The sequence below is a fragment of the Cyclopterus lumpus genome, chromosome 21, assembly GCF_009769545.1.
Source record: "Cyclopterus lumpus isolate fCycLum1 chromosome 21, fCycLum1.pri, whole genome shotgun sequence".
In the NCBI taxonomy this organism is placed as follows: domain Eukaryota; kingdom Metazoa; phylum Chordata; class Actinopteri; order Perciformes; family Cyclopteridae; genus Cyclopterus; species Cyclopterus lumpus.
The window spans coordinates 11,391,121-11,408,258 of NC_046986.1; the positions used below are offsets into that span (position 1 = coordinate 11,391,121).

The window sequence follows — 17,138 nt, forward strand, 5'->3', positions numbered from 1 at the left end:
CACACACACACACACACACACACACTAGGTGCAGAAATACACACATGCACAGTCAGGACCCACAGACATGCAGATGGAGAGATGTTAGAGTAAAACAACAGTGAGTTATCGTATTTAAAAAAAGGTACGACTCGAGCACTCTGCAAAAGAGGGATTAGGAAGAACAAAAAGACATTAAAATGAATAAAATACGCGTGTTTAAAGTTTGATGTGCTACCGTGTAACTTGACCAGCTGCACCTCCCATCGTCCTGAACAACCTACGCATTTCTAACCGCATGTGCAGAGGTAACAGCCCGTGTAGATAGGACGGAGAAAGGATGTGCTCAACGGGGATTGAGCATAAAGTAGCTGCATCCCTAAAGACCCAGACGGGGACAACCGCGCGACAGAGATCAAAGCCCCGCAATAACCGGGACGCTCGGAAACCAGCGACGAGCACAAGGAAATGAGGAAGGACAGATTATGATCTGCAGATCTGCAAACATTGCTTAAATTACGAACAAAGTAGAAGCATCGCGTTGCACTGCATTCCGCATGAAAAGAGAGGCTCAACCTGCATCGCGCACGCCATTAGAAGACATAAAGCATCGTTGATATGCCTACCTCGCTCAGTATCTCCATCCCACTCACACTTCTGGTCCTGATGATACGCTACTGCTTCACTCCAGCATCCTAAAGCGCTGTTATTCGACGAGGAAGGGGGAAAGGAAGCATGATGGTTAGTGCAACTGGGCTGACGTGTCACCTGACGAGACAGTTCTGACCAATCAGAGTGTAATCCGATAGATCCCTTACCAATCCGCTCAACGGGAGAAAGTGAGGGATGCACGCAGGCGGTGGCAGCAAGGTAGATCGACGCTGTGAGAGAATTCACCGTCAACTCCTGCAAACTGTTTCACACATTTAGCTCCTGTCCTGTCCAGCTGGAACATCTCGCACACACAGAATAGTTGAATTAGCCAAACAAGTCTGTTCTCATCATATATGTTATAGTGTGTTCTATCAAGTTAATATGAAGGATACCACTTTAAGGATAACATATAATTCTAAAAACATTCAAATGGGAAAGCATACAGTAGGCCTATATTGGCCCAATGGGTACGTGCAATAGTCAGTATGCTAAATCTAATTTGCATTTATGTCATAGCTATAGGCAAACTATAGACTGCACAATAACCTGTTTATCTGTCCCCACTTAAAATATTAGCTTATTCAGACCGTCAATTAACTTTTAATATACGTCTTCACATGTTAAGACACTTACCCTATGATATAAATTAAAAATATATCAATAGTCTTGCAGCTATCGGTGGGGCAACTCAGCAAACTGTATACTAAGCTTGTCCACATTGAGGAGCAGTAAGAGGATGAATGACCACATTTGGCGCTTATTGGCTGTAAAATTAAATAAGCATATCAGTATCCTCTGTCGCTTTATCCCACATGTTTGAGCTGTTCCTCATCTGCCTTTTTTTAATGCTCAATTTCAAAGCTTTCCCCACTTTGAAATGGTTTCCTGGTGTGCTGTAAGCACACCTGTGGTTCCAGCTCCAAAACCTCCTCCAGGGTGGGGACAAGGGGTCTGCTGACCTGCTCCTGTCTTCTTGCTTCAACCAGACACACACCCGACAAGCTCTGTGACAGTACTTCTTCTTTGATGACAGAGTAACAGACTTTCAAAGAGACAAATAAAACAATTTAATTCAATATTTTATTGCGCTTAGATCAGCAATTAAGTAAGTGAACCAGCCTGACATCACGACAGAATCAGGAATCTTCTTGTACAAAGCAAGGTTTAACTATAATCTAAAAAATAAAATTCTTCATTGCAAAATATTTGTTGTTCAAAATAGGATACAAATGTCCAAAACAAACATGATCATCACCAATTCACTTGTTTACATTATATACTTTCAATATTATAAATAAAATAATTCCAAGATGCTTTTCGTCTGCACACCAGGTGCTAAAAAAACGGCAAAAATGTTGATATGTTGAACAATCACATGTTGACAGAATAATACAACAGAGTCCACCAACTGAAACTATTTCCATTAAACGGTATACAGTAGCAAAAGAATGGAGTGAATTTTACAATAAACCAATTCATTTTAGAATAAGACAAAGGGGATGAAAAAGAAACAGAGATGAAATATATTGGAAAATGTGCAGTGGAAATACATTTTAGACATTCAGTTGATTTAAAAGGGACCAAACCTCTGACTAAATTTCACCAAGAAATGAAGATTGAAACCAACATCAACATAAATTGTATTCGACCCAGATCTTAAATTTGTTGTGATGCCGTTCTTATCCATATTGTGTTTAACTTGTATAACTACAAGGCAAATTACATTGTTATAGTGGTTAAATTAGATCTTGTTGTGTCAAATACTAAATGTTATGTCTGAATGCTCAAAGTCAGGAAAAATAAATGAAAAATGACGATGCAAGATAAGCCTATCTTCTCAAGGCACTCTGCTCCATGTCTATACCTTCCACACTTCCTTCATGTCTATCTCTTATCGGACTTACTATACCAGTTACAATCTATCTTTCCGTCTATGCTCCATTGACAAGTACATACGGTTTCCTTTCATATCCTTACTTTTCATTTTCCTTTTTAAATACCTTGACTACATGACCTTCAACTAAACACATCCTTGATTAAACCAACAGGACAGTTCTTTCGTAGCATCTTATTGAACAATTCTTTTGAGCATCTTCTATGGGTTTATTTAACTGTACTGTCAAGTTGATGGGGGATGATTTTATTTCAAAGGACACTTTTAGGAACAGCCTTTCTGTGTTGTTGTTGTGGTGATTTGGGAGTGATGTCAGAAGGGGGCCACTGTGGTTTAGTTAGCTGAATGTCATCTTCTATTTTAAAGGCTTTCTTCAGGGGATCGGCTTGAGGGGGCCAAACTACAGATATTTTGTTGCAGTGTGGTTTGCTTTCATTGTACATTTTTGTCAGATTGTTTTCACCGCTGTGTGTTTTGTCTACTGAACTTAGGATGCTCATGGAATATCTCCAGTCCAGTTTCTCATCTGAGGGGATAGGTCCACCACTTCCTGCGGGAGGATTCTTCCCAAGTCCATTATCATAGTTTCCTTTGGATTTGAGGTGTTGTTTGTAATGATGTAGACAGTAGAAGTGTCCATGGAGAGAGACGTAATTTCCTAAGCTACAAGAGAAAATGTTTTGCCTTTTACAATAAATAATGAATAAGAATAATACATTATACTGCCATTAAAACCCCAAGGTGTCTCTTAATTAATAGTGCAATGTTTAATTGTAGTGACCATTGATTTAAATGAATGCAATATTTACCTTAATTTATTTCCACAGTGTTCACAGCAGAAACAGGATTTATGGTACTTTTTTTTGTCCACTATCAGAGCATCCATCGGATAAGCTCTCCTCCGACATACTGTGCAGAGCTCCGACTTTGGAACTCGAACCTGTTTGAAAGAGATAAAATGCAAATTATTGGATTTTTCTTATGCCCCGCCCCCCCACCACTACCCGTTCCTCCCACGTGAAGAGCATTTCCATTTTTGCTCACAATGCAACAACTTTATTTAATTTTTCTATTATGGTTAATCTTGTTAGTACAAAGCAATAACATATACAACATATATATTCAAAAGTGTACCTCATATGGTTCATTCATTTGTTTAAACAAAACATTCCTAATGGTCATGAGAGTGAATGGTTCAGTGTATCATTCAGGATTTCATTGTATTAACTTGTCTACCTACTTACATGCATGCAGAGATTTTCATGCATCTCTCCACTGCACTTTAGCATTGTTTGTGAGCACAACAATTACGCTATCAGTGCAAGCCCTCAGCCAGCGTGTGCTGTAACATTACACTGTCTGCTGGCTTTATTCTGGTCGGCTAATGGACAGCTTCTTGAAAATGCTGCAGTGCTTATTGTGAACCCTTATTTTTAAATTGACATCATCCTTTTTATATGCACTGCACAAAACGTTTTACAAATTCATTAGATTAAAGGTGTGCGTGTATTTTTTCCAGAGCTTTCAGTTTAATGTCATGGTCTATCAGTGAATAGAGTTGGTTGAGTTGCTATCCCATGATAGGTGGTCATAAAGGGAGGAAGATCGTCTCTGCACAAGGTTTGTTGTTGCTCATGTCAGAGGCAGGGACCATACTTAAACAACTCCATTCACTGATGAGGACCATTAGATGTATTTAACAGCTTCAGAAAACATTGTCTACATTCTGTCAGGGAGGAACTTTCAAACAAATCTTAATGAAATTGTGTTCAGAGGACTGCTATTGGAAGGACTACCTTGACATTTGGGACAGACATTCATGGTCCTCAGAGGATGTCTTATAATCTCTTCAGTGAACCCTTCAATTTTCTTCTAGCACATTTGTCATAACATCCCCATCAGCCCCAGCTGTACTTTGTGGTTAGTCCCAATTAGTACAAGCATGCTAACACCTACACTAACAATAATTACCTGCTCAACATTAGCACGTAATTATTTCTATTGTGAGCATTTTAGCACTGCTGTGTCTAAGTTAAGCCTCACAGAGGTGCTAGCATGGCTGTAGCTTCTTAGACTTCTCGTTCTATAGAAAGCCTTCACAATTCATATGCGGTGATTATAAACACTGCTTTTGTAACACACTACAAACTGAATTAATTCAAATAAATCCCATCCATCCATAGTCCATGCCATTAATTAATGTTGCTTCATGCCGTGTAGGTATTTACCAGATGAGACAATCTTCGTCTGATGTGACATAACTTGTGATGTTGTCTCCTCAGAAATAGTGTAGCCAAGACTCTTAAAAACGGATTCACTCTCTGTCCATGTTTTCTGGAAATTACTCAGCAATTTATCAGTAGCATCGTCATCGTAGGTTTCCATTTGCTTTGCTGATGCAGCTTTTTTTCTAACGGCATCAGCGTAGGAAAAAGGAGCCCGTTGGGTTGACACACTCTCAGAGTGCTCAGAAACAGATGTCCTTATTCCGGTGACCTTGTGACCAAACTCATCAACATCTGAGAAATGTTCTGTGATTGATTTGGCTTCAGAAAAGGCTGATGGTTCTGCTGGCCCAATTTCTACCTCAGTTTTCTGAGGAGGGAGGGGGGTGCTCTGCCGTGAGCCGTTCTCTGTCTCAGGGGGGCTTTCCCGCTTTGATGTGTCTGCTATTGTTTCACTCAAGCTTGACACAGTCTCCTCCTGATCCGTTTTCTCCTCACTGAATGAGGAACTTTTCTCACCCAGTTCAAAAACATTTTTAATAGCCTGGATGTCAAAGGCTGGCATTTCCTGTTCCAGGATGTTTGCTTTCTCTTTGTCAAAATCTGAGCTTTTAGTGTCACTGTGAAGCCACTCTGTGAGTGGGGTAAGCTCTTTTTTGATAAAGAATTTCTCTTCTGGTGATTCAAATTTGTTCACAAGACCATACAGGTCCGCCCGGGGAAGCTCATCATTTTCTTTGTTCTTATTTTCTGCCTCTAAGTCCTCCATGTCTGGGCCCAGTCGTTCAGGGATAGCAATGGGCTCCTTTCGCACATAGGTCTTATGAATTTCAGCCTTTTGAGCTTCTTCAAAAAAAAATCTCTTTTCCTTGACAGATACACATGATGTCTCTGGAATATCTGAAGCGTCAATAAGATCTGGGTCATTTTGATAAAATGGCATGTGGGTCTTACTTTGTATTCCGCTTGCATTCAAACCGTCTAAAATATGAACTTGATCTTCTTCGACATGTGCAGAATTGACCTCAGCCCAGTGAGCCTCTCTAGATATTCTCTTTTTTGTCTTTCCTGTTGACATAGTCTCTGAAGCCCCCAAAAGCTGGGACTCGATTTTGATTTGTCGATGGAAAGAAGCAGGCGATTCCACAATCTCAGATTTCCTCTCTGAGAGTTGTTGGGGAAGTAGCGGTGGAGGGGTGATGCCACGGGAGAGCTTGGCTGTTGTGTCTTTGAGTCGAGCCAAATTTTCTGCTCTGTCAAAAGTCGGAGAGGGTGTGATTCTAGTGAGCCGTGATGTTGGGGTGTCACACCTGCGTGGCGGGGGTGTGGGAGGTGTGTGTGGCCTATGCAGCAGGGTAGGTGATGGCGTAACTCTGTGGGGTGAGTCAGTTCTTCGCGTCGATTCAATGGTGATAAACGTTGGCGAGGGCGAACGCATCTTCAGTAACGGAGAGGGAACCCGGAGGTCGACAGACTTGCAATTACTCACTTCTTCTTTCCGTCTTTCATGGGAGGTCTTCTTCTTTGTTTGGTTCTCAACTTTGGCAGAACCAATACTGATCTTGGATATTCTTGTTGTGGCCCCACCAGAACCAGATTTCTCAGATATTGGCTCACATTCATGCTTCTGGATTGTTTCTTCATCTTCTAGATGCATTAATTTAGCCTCTGCTAGTTTCCTTACACGTGAAATAATTTCTTCGCTTTGTTGAGCATTATTTTCCACCACAGATTCCTCCAGTTCGCACTCTCTTTCGAGACTCATCGGCCAATCTGGAACTGTATTAGGTAGAGTTTTCACACATTTAGAATCAGTCTTCTCTGAAAATCTTTGCATCTCTGTGATGTGAGAGATTAACACTTGGACCTCTCGCCTCTGAGATTCTTCTGTTGTCCCTGCTGTGGGCTTTACCCATTCATTTAGCTCCGACTTGCCTGCCACTGTAATTGGGATATCCAGACTTTCTTCTGGCGGATCCCCTACGCTCTGGTGAATAGCTGTCACTTTTTTCCTCTTTTGAGATCCCTTCACTTGCTTTTGAACTACTTTTTGTTGCTGGAAGTTCTGGTCGTCTTTGCTTTCTGTGGTATTCACTTCTCTGACGACGGGGAATTGAATCGGCTCTTCATTTGTACTTTTTTGAATTTGGGAAATTGCAATTGTTTCATGTGTATGGTGTGATTTTTCAGATGGCGCTGTATTGTTGTCTTTGATATCTGTCTTGGATTCTGTGGAAATCTCCTTACCGGGACCTGGCTGTGAAACCCCTTTAGACTTTTTTGACTTCTTTTTCTTTTTTGCGGGAGTTGGAGTTTCCTGTTGGCTGCCAGTAACAGCAGGTATGGAGGCAGCAGCAGGAGAGGAAGTAACTTTCTTAATCCCCTGTTTTAACTCTGTCTCTACTTCTTTAGGTTCACTGATCACTTTCATCTCAGCAGCTTCCTTCACAGTCACCTTGACATCTTGTGAAACCCTCTGTTTCTCGCTCTCACTGAACATTTTTGTCTCTCCTTGCTTTTCTTGCTTATGGTTCTTTTTCACCTTTTGATTTGGTCTGCCTGCTTTTCCATTGGTATTGGTGGCTACCTTTTCTGTTTGCATTAGCTGACCTGAAACTTTCCCTTGGCTCTCGGTTGGAGAATGATCTTTCTTTTTCTTGTTATCATGCTGTGGTGATCTGGATTTGCTTTCATTCTTCATATGGCTTTTATCAGAATACATTTCATCTTCATTTTCATCATAAGGCTTGTATGAGCTGTTTGTTTGGGGATTTTTTGAATTATTTCTTTCAGCCATCATGTTTTCAGTTTTTGAGATATCAGTCATTGAGGTCTGGAGATTGTCAGCTATGACAGACTGAGCAGACTGCTTGGCGGAAACAGAAATAGTGTTTTGTCCAGTCTTATGCATCTGTTGTTTAACAGCAGATACTGATGAGGTCTTTTGAATGGAGACAACCGTAGATGTCTCATTAGAGACAATTTGCTGTTTGGCAGAAGAAGAAGAAGATATAACTGTGGAATCAGTGCAGATTTTCTCATGGCTAGCGCTAACATTGCTGTGGGTGTTATTGGAGACTATGACATGCTTGGATACATCACATGATAGGGAGTCTGAATGAACACTCAATGCCTTATTTTCAGCTCTCTCCTGTGTGATTTCTGATGCATTGTTATTTGACCACTCTGTATCGAAGGTGGACAGCATTTCAAGAGCAGCGGTAACTGAGTCATGCATGTAAGTGGGTGTTGGAGTGGTTGGGGGGGTGTTTTCCTCCCCCAGCTTACGGTACTTTCCTTCTGCTTTTATTAATGGTGTGTTAAATTTAGTAATTCTCCCTTTCATGGAAGGCGGAAGAGAGGGTGGAGGGGTGAATTTCACAGGTGAGATGTAAACTTTCTTTAGTGCTTTTGGTGACTCATGCAGTGGAGAGATTCCACATGATGTACGTGTTGTTGTTTTTGATTGGTTTTGGTTCATTTCTACCACTTTCTCAGATGTAAGGTCCACTTGCTGTGTTTTACTGGATTCCACCTTAGGCTCCAGCTTTGGGACCGGATGTAAAACCGGAGCTTTCACTTTTTTGACCGTCATCTTTTTTGCTTTTGCTGGTGAGGGATGGATTACCTGTACTGGCATGCTCTCCAGTTCCTGTTGAGAGGGAGGAGGTGGGAGATAGTCCTGCTCAATGGTTAGTGGTGGTGGTGGTGATGGAGGAGGAGGAGGAAGGCAATCAATGTCAGAATCAACATTAGGAGGAGGAGGAAGGTCAGCGTCAGTCACTGGTGGAGGTGGGAGAGGCAGATCAGGCTCTGGTTCATGTGGTCTGAGGATATATTCATCAGTTTTTACTTTGGTTTTATCTACTTTTTTCATTCCCTTTCCCTTCGACCTTAAATTACGAAACTCTGTCTTTAATGTTTTGATGCCGTGATTTTGGACAATCGTTTTATGCTCCACCACAGTTGTTGATTGCTGAGCAGACTGCTCCACGGAACTTGTCTTTGTTCTAACAATTTCCGTGTCATTAGAGATGGAATGTGTTTCTTTTGATGTCTCATTTGAATTAGCAGTTTTTAACTTTTGTATGTTCCTCTTTGCATCAGCATTTAGGTTTTTATCCGGAGGTCTCTGCTTGACTCTTCTGTATGATCCAAGTCTGACTTTGGGAGCTTCACGCTGTGCTGTTTCCAACAGCGACTTAATAGTGCCTTTAACATTACCCTTTATCACTTCTTCTTTCTCCAGCTGGGATTGCTCCTGCATCTGATACAATGACTTAATTGACATCTTCACATCGCCCTTTACTTCACGCTCGAGGCTCGGGCTCCTTTCCATCCTTGGTGAAGGCGGAGGCTCCATTAAGAGCTGAATTGTTCCTCTGACGTCGCCCTGAACATCTATTTCCTGTTGACTTGTCTTCCTCTCACTGGAGGCATCGTGCAGACTTTGCATTGTTGTTCGAATATCGCCCCTCACAATTTCCTCCCTTTCAACTTCCTTCACTGCTTGCTTTGCCAACTCCAGAGATTTTAATGTGGCCCTCACATCTCCAGAAACCAAATCCTCAACAACAACTTCAACTCGAGATGTCGATGATTTTTCAAGAGATTTTAGAGCCCCTTTGATATTTCCCCGTATGATATCGGGCTTCTCCACCTCTTTATATTGCTTCTGAGCCTTCTCCAGGCACAGTAGGGTTTTTGGTATGTTGCCTTTCACCACCTCCTCTTTCTCTACAACAATTGTTTGATTTGCTGATTCAGACAATAAATTTAAAGTAGCATTTAAATTGCCTTTGACTATCTCCTCCGTTTGGAGTCTTTCCAGTGAGAGGGTTGGCTCTGACATGAAAACTTTTACCGTGTTTTGAACATCACCAGGTATAACATCCTCTACTGTACGACCAATTTGCGTTTGATTACGGCCAAGGATAAGTTTAGTGCCCTTGATGTCGCCTCCAAGGATCTTCTCTTTTTCTCCTCTGTCAGGCAGAGTCTCATCAGGTCCTACGTGGAGCTGTTTAAGATAGTCAAGAGCTCCAGATTCAATGCATGTGGAGTAAAAGTTGACATTTCCTTTCTCAGTCTCGTCTATGCTTATCTTCACTGCCTGATCTTTCTTGTCTGAGATGGATAGTCTTTGAAGAGCACTCTTTATATCCCCTCCTACAATGTCCACTTTTCAACATCAACATTCTCTTGTTTATTGAGAAGAGAATATAATGTCATCTGCACATCTCCTTTTTCGTCCTCCTGGATGAGTATTCCATGTTTTGCTGAACCACTCTCATCAAAAAGGTTGTTTATAGCTTCCCGAATGTCACCTCGTAATATTTCCTCTCTTTCAATACTGCTGTCACTCTCTTGGTTGAATAGTTGATGCACCGTAGAACTGATATTACCCTTTTCTTCTGAATCTATGACTATCTGCTGCTCCTGTCTTTCCTGTCTGTTCAGCAGATTCATCATAATAGTCTGCAGATCTCCCCTGATGACATCCTCTCTTTGAATTTCCGGGGCCTGCTTATTCATTAGCTGGTATTTTGCCATCCTAACGTCGCCTATTTCATCAGCTTCAATGAGTATTCCCTTCGACTTCACCATTTTCTGACTATAAAGTTCCTCGAGAGTTCCTTTGACACTCTTGCCCAGGATTTCACTCTTCTCCATTTTTGTCTCATTAAAGTCATCGAATGGTGTTGTTTCAAACAACCACCTTCTTGTCTTTACATCCGCTTTGGAAATCGCCTCTAGTGATGTGATGGTTGAACCTTCGTCCTCATCTACATCTTTCACGTGATCAATGGGGTTTTTCTCAAAGAGCCAGACTGAATGTTTAACATCTCCCTTTTCAACATCTTCTTTTTTAACCGTTTCAATCAGATTTTCAGAGCTCATGCTTCTTATTTTGTCAATGGACTGGGTTTCAAATCTCCATTTCGCAGACCTGACATCACCTTTTTGTATTTCACTCACATTAACTGTTCTAACAGATTCCTGCGATAGTGCGTCAGACTCAAAACGATCTTTGTTTATTCTAACGTTGCCTCCCTGAATATCATTCACCGTTTTAATGAGAGTCTTATTTTCGTCAGAAATACTGTCGAGTGGTTGTGTCTCAAATTTCCACTTGGCAGAGGTGACATCTCCTTTTGCACATCCTGTTGTGTGACAGATTTAATGATATAAATCTCATCAGTGTCCTTGATAGCGTCAAGGGGCTTGGTTTCAAACTTCCAACGGGTTCCAACAACATCTCCTCGTGTTACTTCTTCGCTTGTGACAGTGGTAACCTCGTGGAAAAGTCCCTCTTTGTCCTGAATGGCATAAAGGGGCTGATTTTCAAACATCATGGTGTAATTTCTCACATTGCCCCTTTCATCTTCATCACGGACAATTTTTCGCATTTTCATCAGCTCTTTGTCCGTCTCCTGAATTTCATCTAAGGAGTAGGTCTCAAAAATGAAACGCCCCTTATCTACATCTCCTCCTTGTACATCATTCACGGAGCGGCTGCTCATGAATTCCTCTTGGCTATCGTGTATTGTATCTATTGATTGGTTTTCAAAGAGCCATTTGCAGTTCACTACATTTCCTCTTTGTATGTCCTCAGTCTGAACTGTCTTGAGCTTTTGCATTACCTCCTCAGATGTAGAAGTCATGATATCAGATGTTTGGTTTTCAAAGATATACTTCTTTCCAGACACGTCTCCAGACGCAATGTCTATCTCCGTGACGCGTTTGAAAGAGCCCGTCTCCTCCCCAGAAAGGTTCTCCAGTTTCTCTGTCTCAAACAGAAAACAAGCTGTCCTCACATCCTTTCCTCTAATGTCCTCTTGGTTGACAGTGCATGTTTTCAGAATAGTCTCTGTCACGTCGTGGATAGAATCGAGTGCTTGTGTCTCAAAAAGCCATGTGGAGGTTTTGACATCTCCTTTTTGCGTTTCTTCAGATTCATTTTCACCCTTTAACTCTGCTCTTTCATACAGGAGGTCCATTGGTTTTGTCTCAAATAGCCACTTGCAGGTTTTCACATCACCCTTCATGTGTTCAAGATTTGTTTTTGGCCCCATAACCTCTTCATCTTCAATATTACTGAAGTACTTAATAGCATCAAGAGGCTGTGTTTCAAACAACCACTTTGCGGTTTTGACATCCCCAGACTCTATTTCTTCTTTGGATATGCCTTTGATAATTTGGTATTTATCAATGCATTCATCAAACTGGTCGATTGGTCGCGTTTCAAACATCCACTTGCACGTTGTGACATCTCCTTTTACAACCTCCTCACGCCGCACTGTTTTCACCTCATGGAAGTGCCCTGAGCTGTCTTGCATGGCATACAGTGAAGTAGACTCAAACAGGTTTGTATTTGCTTTCACAGAACCAGATGTTACACCCTCTATGAGTATCTTTTGAGATTCATCCCTCCAGTTTAAACCTGTGCTCTCAAACCTTTGCTTGTAGTTTGAGACGTCAACTCTGTCAATTTCTTCCAGGTCAATCGTTCGGGTGACTTCTTTCTTTTTCTTGTCTGATCTGCTCCAGGGGTTGGCTTTCAAATCGCCACTTCTGATGTCTGACATCACCCTTCTCCTCATTAAGTGTGACTGTTCTTTTCAATTTGCCCATCTCTGCAAGCTCCTTCAACTCCTCACCTGGAACTGTTTCAAAATATTGTCTGGCTGATCTCACGTTACCTGCAATAATGTCCTCTTTTGTCAGTAGCTGAGTATTTGAATCATCTTTTAAAGAATCCATTGGCTTGGTCTCAAATACCCAGCAGTTCTTGCGAACATCTGCCCTGCAGCTTGTGCCATCCTCCTGTGTGAGGTCGTCCTCAACATTTACAGTGCGAGTAACCTCTTTCTTCTCCTCTCTTATGTGCTCTAGTGGTTGACTCTCAAAGCGCCATTTTTGGTGTCTCACATCTCCTTTAATTTCATCATTTATTGTTGCTTTTTGAAGTTTTCCAACCTCGGGGTCAGTTTTCCTCTCTGCTCGAGGGCTGCTTTCAAAAAAGTGCCTTGCGGATCTAACATTGCCCCCAATAATTTCTTCAATAGACTGGGGTCTTGCATTGGAGTCATCCTTCATAGAGTCCATTGGCTGTGTTTCAAACACTAAGCAGTGCTTACGCACATCAGCTCCAGTAACCTCTTTCTTCTCCATGTTTGAGCTTTCCCACTCATTTAGAGAATCTAATGTCTTTATCTCAAACAACCACCTTCCCCAGTCTCCCTTATTGCTGTCCTCCATGGAAAGACTACAAACAAGTTTCAAAGATGTTGATTCTGTGTTCGTCATATCCAGGGGTTGGGTATCGAAAAGCCAACGTGAAGCAATGGAGTTCTCCAATTCACTTTCAATTTTACGCACAGACTTAATCTCCAGCATTTGGCTCGATTGTCCCATGATGATGCATTTAAACTGAGTGTCAAACGTACTTGTAACAGTTTTCACTTCTCCATGAATTTCCTCTAACACTGATCTCAGTCGCAACAGGTGGCTCTCGTCAATGGTCTCAGTATTACCAAGGCTTTCCATGTACTTGTTGTCAATCATATAAATAGTAGCATTTCCATCCTCCTCTGTGAACACAATCTCTTTTGTTAAATCCTCTTCCTTATGCATTTTATTTAGAGTGTCCATTGTCTGGGTTTCAAACAACCATGCTGCAGCACGGACATCTCCTTTATCCATTTTTTAAAATTTGTTATTATATTCTATTGAGTTGATATTTTCTGAACTCAGCTCATCCATTGGCTTGGTCTCAAACATCCAAGCTGTACGTCTCACATCTTTTCCAAGAATCATTTCTTGTTCAGTTATTTTGTTGTAGTCATCTTCCTCGTCAGGAGTTTCATCCTTAATGGAGTCCAGTGGCTTATTTTCAAACATCCATCGCATTGCCTGCACCTCCCCGGGCAGAATCTCCTCCCATTCCATGAATTCTTCATCGTTGATATCATTGGGACTACCACCATCATCCTCATACATGTACTCCTGGTTCTCTAAGTGGTTGTTTTCTGTTTCAGTGTAATCATTGTAGCATTCCTTTTCTATATTCTTACGAACCTCAGGATGAATGTGCTTGTAAAGACGTTTCAGCTCATACATACTCCTCTGCTTGCAGTAAGCTTCTTTGTTGAGTGGGTATTTGGAGGGGTTTGCCGGTTCTGGAGGCTCAGGTGAGTAATAGCATGCTGGAATATTTTCACCCTCTGATGGCATTTCTAGTAAGTCTGGAGGCGGGGGTGGAAGATAGTCAGAATCCTCATCTGGTGGGGGCGGAAAGTCCTCATAATCCATTACTTCAGCCAATGTGTCTTCTGCTGCCTCATCAGCGGATGCTTCAAACACCTTACTAGTCACAGTGTTGTTTTGTGTCACATTTGAGGACCACTTAGCTCGATTGATATCACGTCCAATCTTTTTAAGGAACAAAAATAATATTTGTGGGTGAATAACTATAAATCCATTTTATTACCCTATAACAATGATATGCATAATACATTTGCTAATTGCTACATGTTCAACACTTACTAATGCATTGTAAAAATTAGATCATAAAACATAAATAATCTCACATAACATTAATCCAAGATTAATTGTATTATATTGTATTATTGTGTGGCAAATTTATTATTATTATTAAGAAAACAACTATATACATTAATAAATCACAAGTTATATAATCCTTAAGAATGAATACTATTCATGGAATGCATTTTTTAAGCACTAGCAATTTGGTAAATGTGTTTTTTACCTTTCTATATAGACATTTCATTGTTGGAGTCTGCCATTCCTGAGTTGGATTCAAAGTGCCCTCATACACAAGGGATTCACAGGAAATGATGCATGTATATTATCCAGTGTCACTGTTTTTAATGGTATCAAATGTATATCAGGCTCACTCCTGTTCGCTGTCCTAAAGCATCACCAGAACTGTAGATCAGATTGTGATTCCAACTATTTTTGACTGATTTCTTTATTAAAACAATGTGAGTTTATTTCACTTCACTGTAACCAGATATATGAGTTGCTCAATAACTGTTTGCTGTAGTATTTAACCACACTTGCTGTTACCACCAGTAACTCCAAGTGTCGCCAAATCAACCCAGACTTAATCTTAAGGATAATTAATATACTTTATTTAACATTTTAAATTATTACCCTAAATTAAATATGATGTCTTTTCATATTTTAGTACTTACTGCTCAACTCAAGTGAAATGGAAATACTTACTTTAATTGGTTTATGTGTAGCAGCCTCTTCTATTGTTTTTTCAAAGTGATCCCTCAGTTCTTTTGTAGTGTACCTGGGAAACTCCTCTTCTAAAAGTCAGCACGGAAACAAGCATAAAGACCGGCCTTAAATTAGTCAGGCAGTGACAGCGTATGTAACAGAGAATACAAATATCCAAACAACATCCTACCTGTTTCATTTTGATGGTTTTCAAAAATGGATGCAAAGTCACTGTCACTGCAAGACACCTAAATAATAAAAAATGAGAAATTGAAAAAAAGTGAAATACAGACATTCTCCAATTACTTATGAATACTACACATTTTCCATTACATTTAATACATGTGATGTTTTTTTTTAAATCTCAGTCCAAGCTATCAGAGACTTCCCAAAAAACATTAATGACACAAATATGATTGATTACTATTACTCCCAGATTTACCTAACAAGGCACTCAAAGTGTTTAGCTCATTAGCAAAACCTTCTCCTTCTGCCTGCAGGTACAGTGACCGAAAAAGTGAAATACCATCGCTTCTTGCTTGACATTTTGCTGTTGGCTGCCTGAGACGACCTGCCTGCTGCTGCTTGAAACCGTCACCTCAGAGTTGGACATTTCCTGTGAAGATGAAGTCAGTGATTGTCAAACATAGTGAACAAAATCTCTCAGTCTCACTTCACCACATTGCCACTGACAACACAGATGTAAGTCTACTCCACTCAAATTTACTTCACCAGCCAAAGCTTAAAATTACACAATGGAATACCATGGAGAGAAGATGCTCAACCAGATTGCTTGAGGCAGTTTGAAATGAATAATCACAGATGGAGGCTTGATGACAAAGAATGTCTCAAGCTGTACAGTCACACTGTACCATAGTGAAATATAAAATACCATTATTTTCCACTTCTTTGTGAAGTTTCTCTCTAATGAATGAAGCTGCAATATAAGTGCTATTAAAGCACCCTGAAGGTTTTCCTGGAAGCTGTTAGAAATGTGAAATAATGTCTGTGACTTAAACCCACACACTTTGTTACACACTTCAGCATTGGTGCAAGATTTAATAAGAGCCTTAGTGTTAATATTCAACATACATTTTGTATTTTACTTGCAACGGTCTCAATGCAGTCGGACAATTCAAAATGAAAAGCTAAATGATGCAAACAGGCGCAGCTCAGAAGAAACATTCCCATCATTTAACCACAGTCATCTCTTTCATGCTCTCAGCCTCATGCATGAATATACTGTGTTCTGCATTTGTACCTGCACAGTTCTGTGATGAAAATGGAACTGGGTTCCATTGTGTGATGTTGCAGTTTCCTGGGTTTCAAATTGTTTCCTCACACTGGCAAGTCCCCCAGGCAGGGAACAAATCTCTGACTCCTCCATGACCTAATGAAGCAGGAAATATCATTAGCTACCTCCATTTCTACATGCCTAGAAATCAAACTGGTGCTTAAAAAGGCTATACTGTGCTGCAGGCCACCGTCAAATGTGGTGCAGCTAATGCTTCGTGTGGATCACTCTCTCACATACACAAACTCTCATAGTATGCTGTAATAGAATCAGATTTACATAAGAAATTGTGAGAGCTCTCTCAAAATACAGCCAACAATACTTTATTTTTTCTGCAGCCTTCCTCAGTATACTGTAGTAGAAATCCATGCACAAACTATAGTACCCTGCAGTGCTGGAGGTGGCGTATGGGCTTGGAGACAGCTGGCTGGTGCACGGCCTCACAGTTTGTCAGTGGGATGACCTCTGAACCCACAGAGTGAATCCGGTTCCTCTGGTTTATATCTCTTTCAGGAAGTCCTGCCCTGGTTCAACCTGCAGCTGTGTCACAAATAAGCATTACACGTTTCAATAAAATGCTTCTATGTGTTAATAAAGGAACAGTTTGTAAGTGTTATTGGCATCTAGTGGTTTGTGGTAGGTTGCTACCTAACTTGGGTATCCTTAACTTCACCAGGATCACTTGACCACAGCAAAATTTCTGCTCACGCTTTGTGGGTGTGTGTCCGTGTCTATGTGTGTGTGTAGTTTGAAGAGCTCAGCCCGACAGACAGAGCAGAGCAGATGTGAGCTGCAGCCTGCAGATGATAATACATTATATCAAAACATTAAAAACTATTAG

The 17,138-nt window shown here is 40.8% G+C and overlaps 1 protein-coding gene across 1 annotated transcript; it reads right to left on the reverse strand.

Annotated features, from left to right (window-relative positions):
• Positions 1-3,375: 3,375 nt before the first annotated feature.
• xirp2b (xin actin binding repeat containing 2b) lies at positions 3,376-16,390 on the reverse strand. Its single transcript, XM_034562122.1, is given in 11 exon segments — positions 3,376-3,467; positions 4,499-4,501; positions 4,756-7,693; positions 7,733-9,933; positions 9,936-10,910; positions 10,913-12,281; positions 12,283-14,187; positions 15,004-15,092; positions 15,194-15,251; positions 15,530-15,619; positions 16,265-16,390. Coding segments are annotated over 11 exon segments (9,846 nt in total).
• Positions 16,391-17,138: the final 748 nt, after the last annotated feature.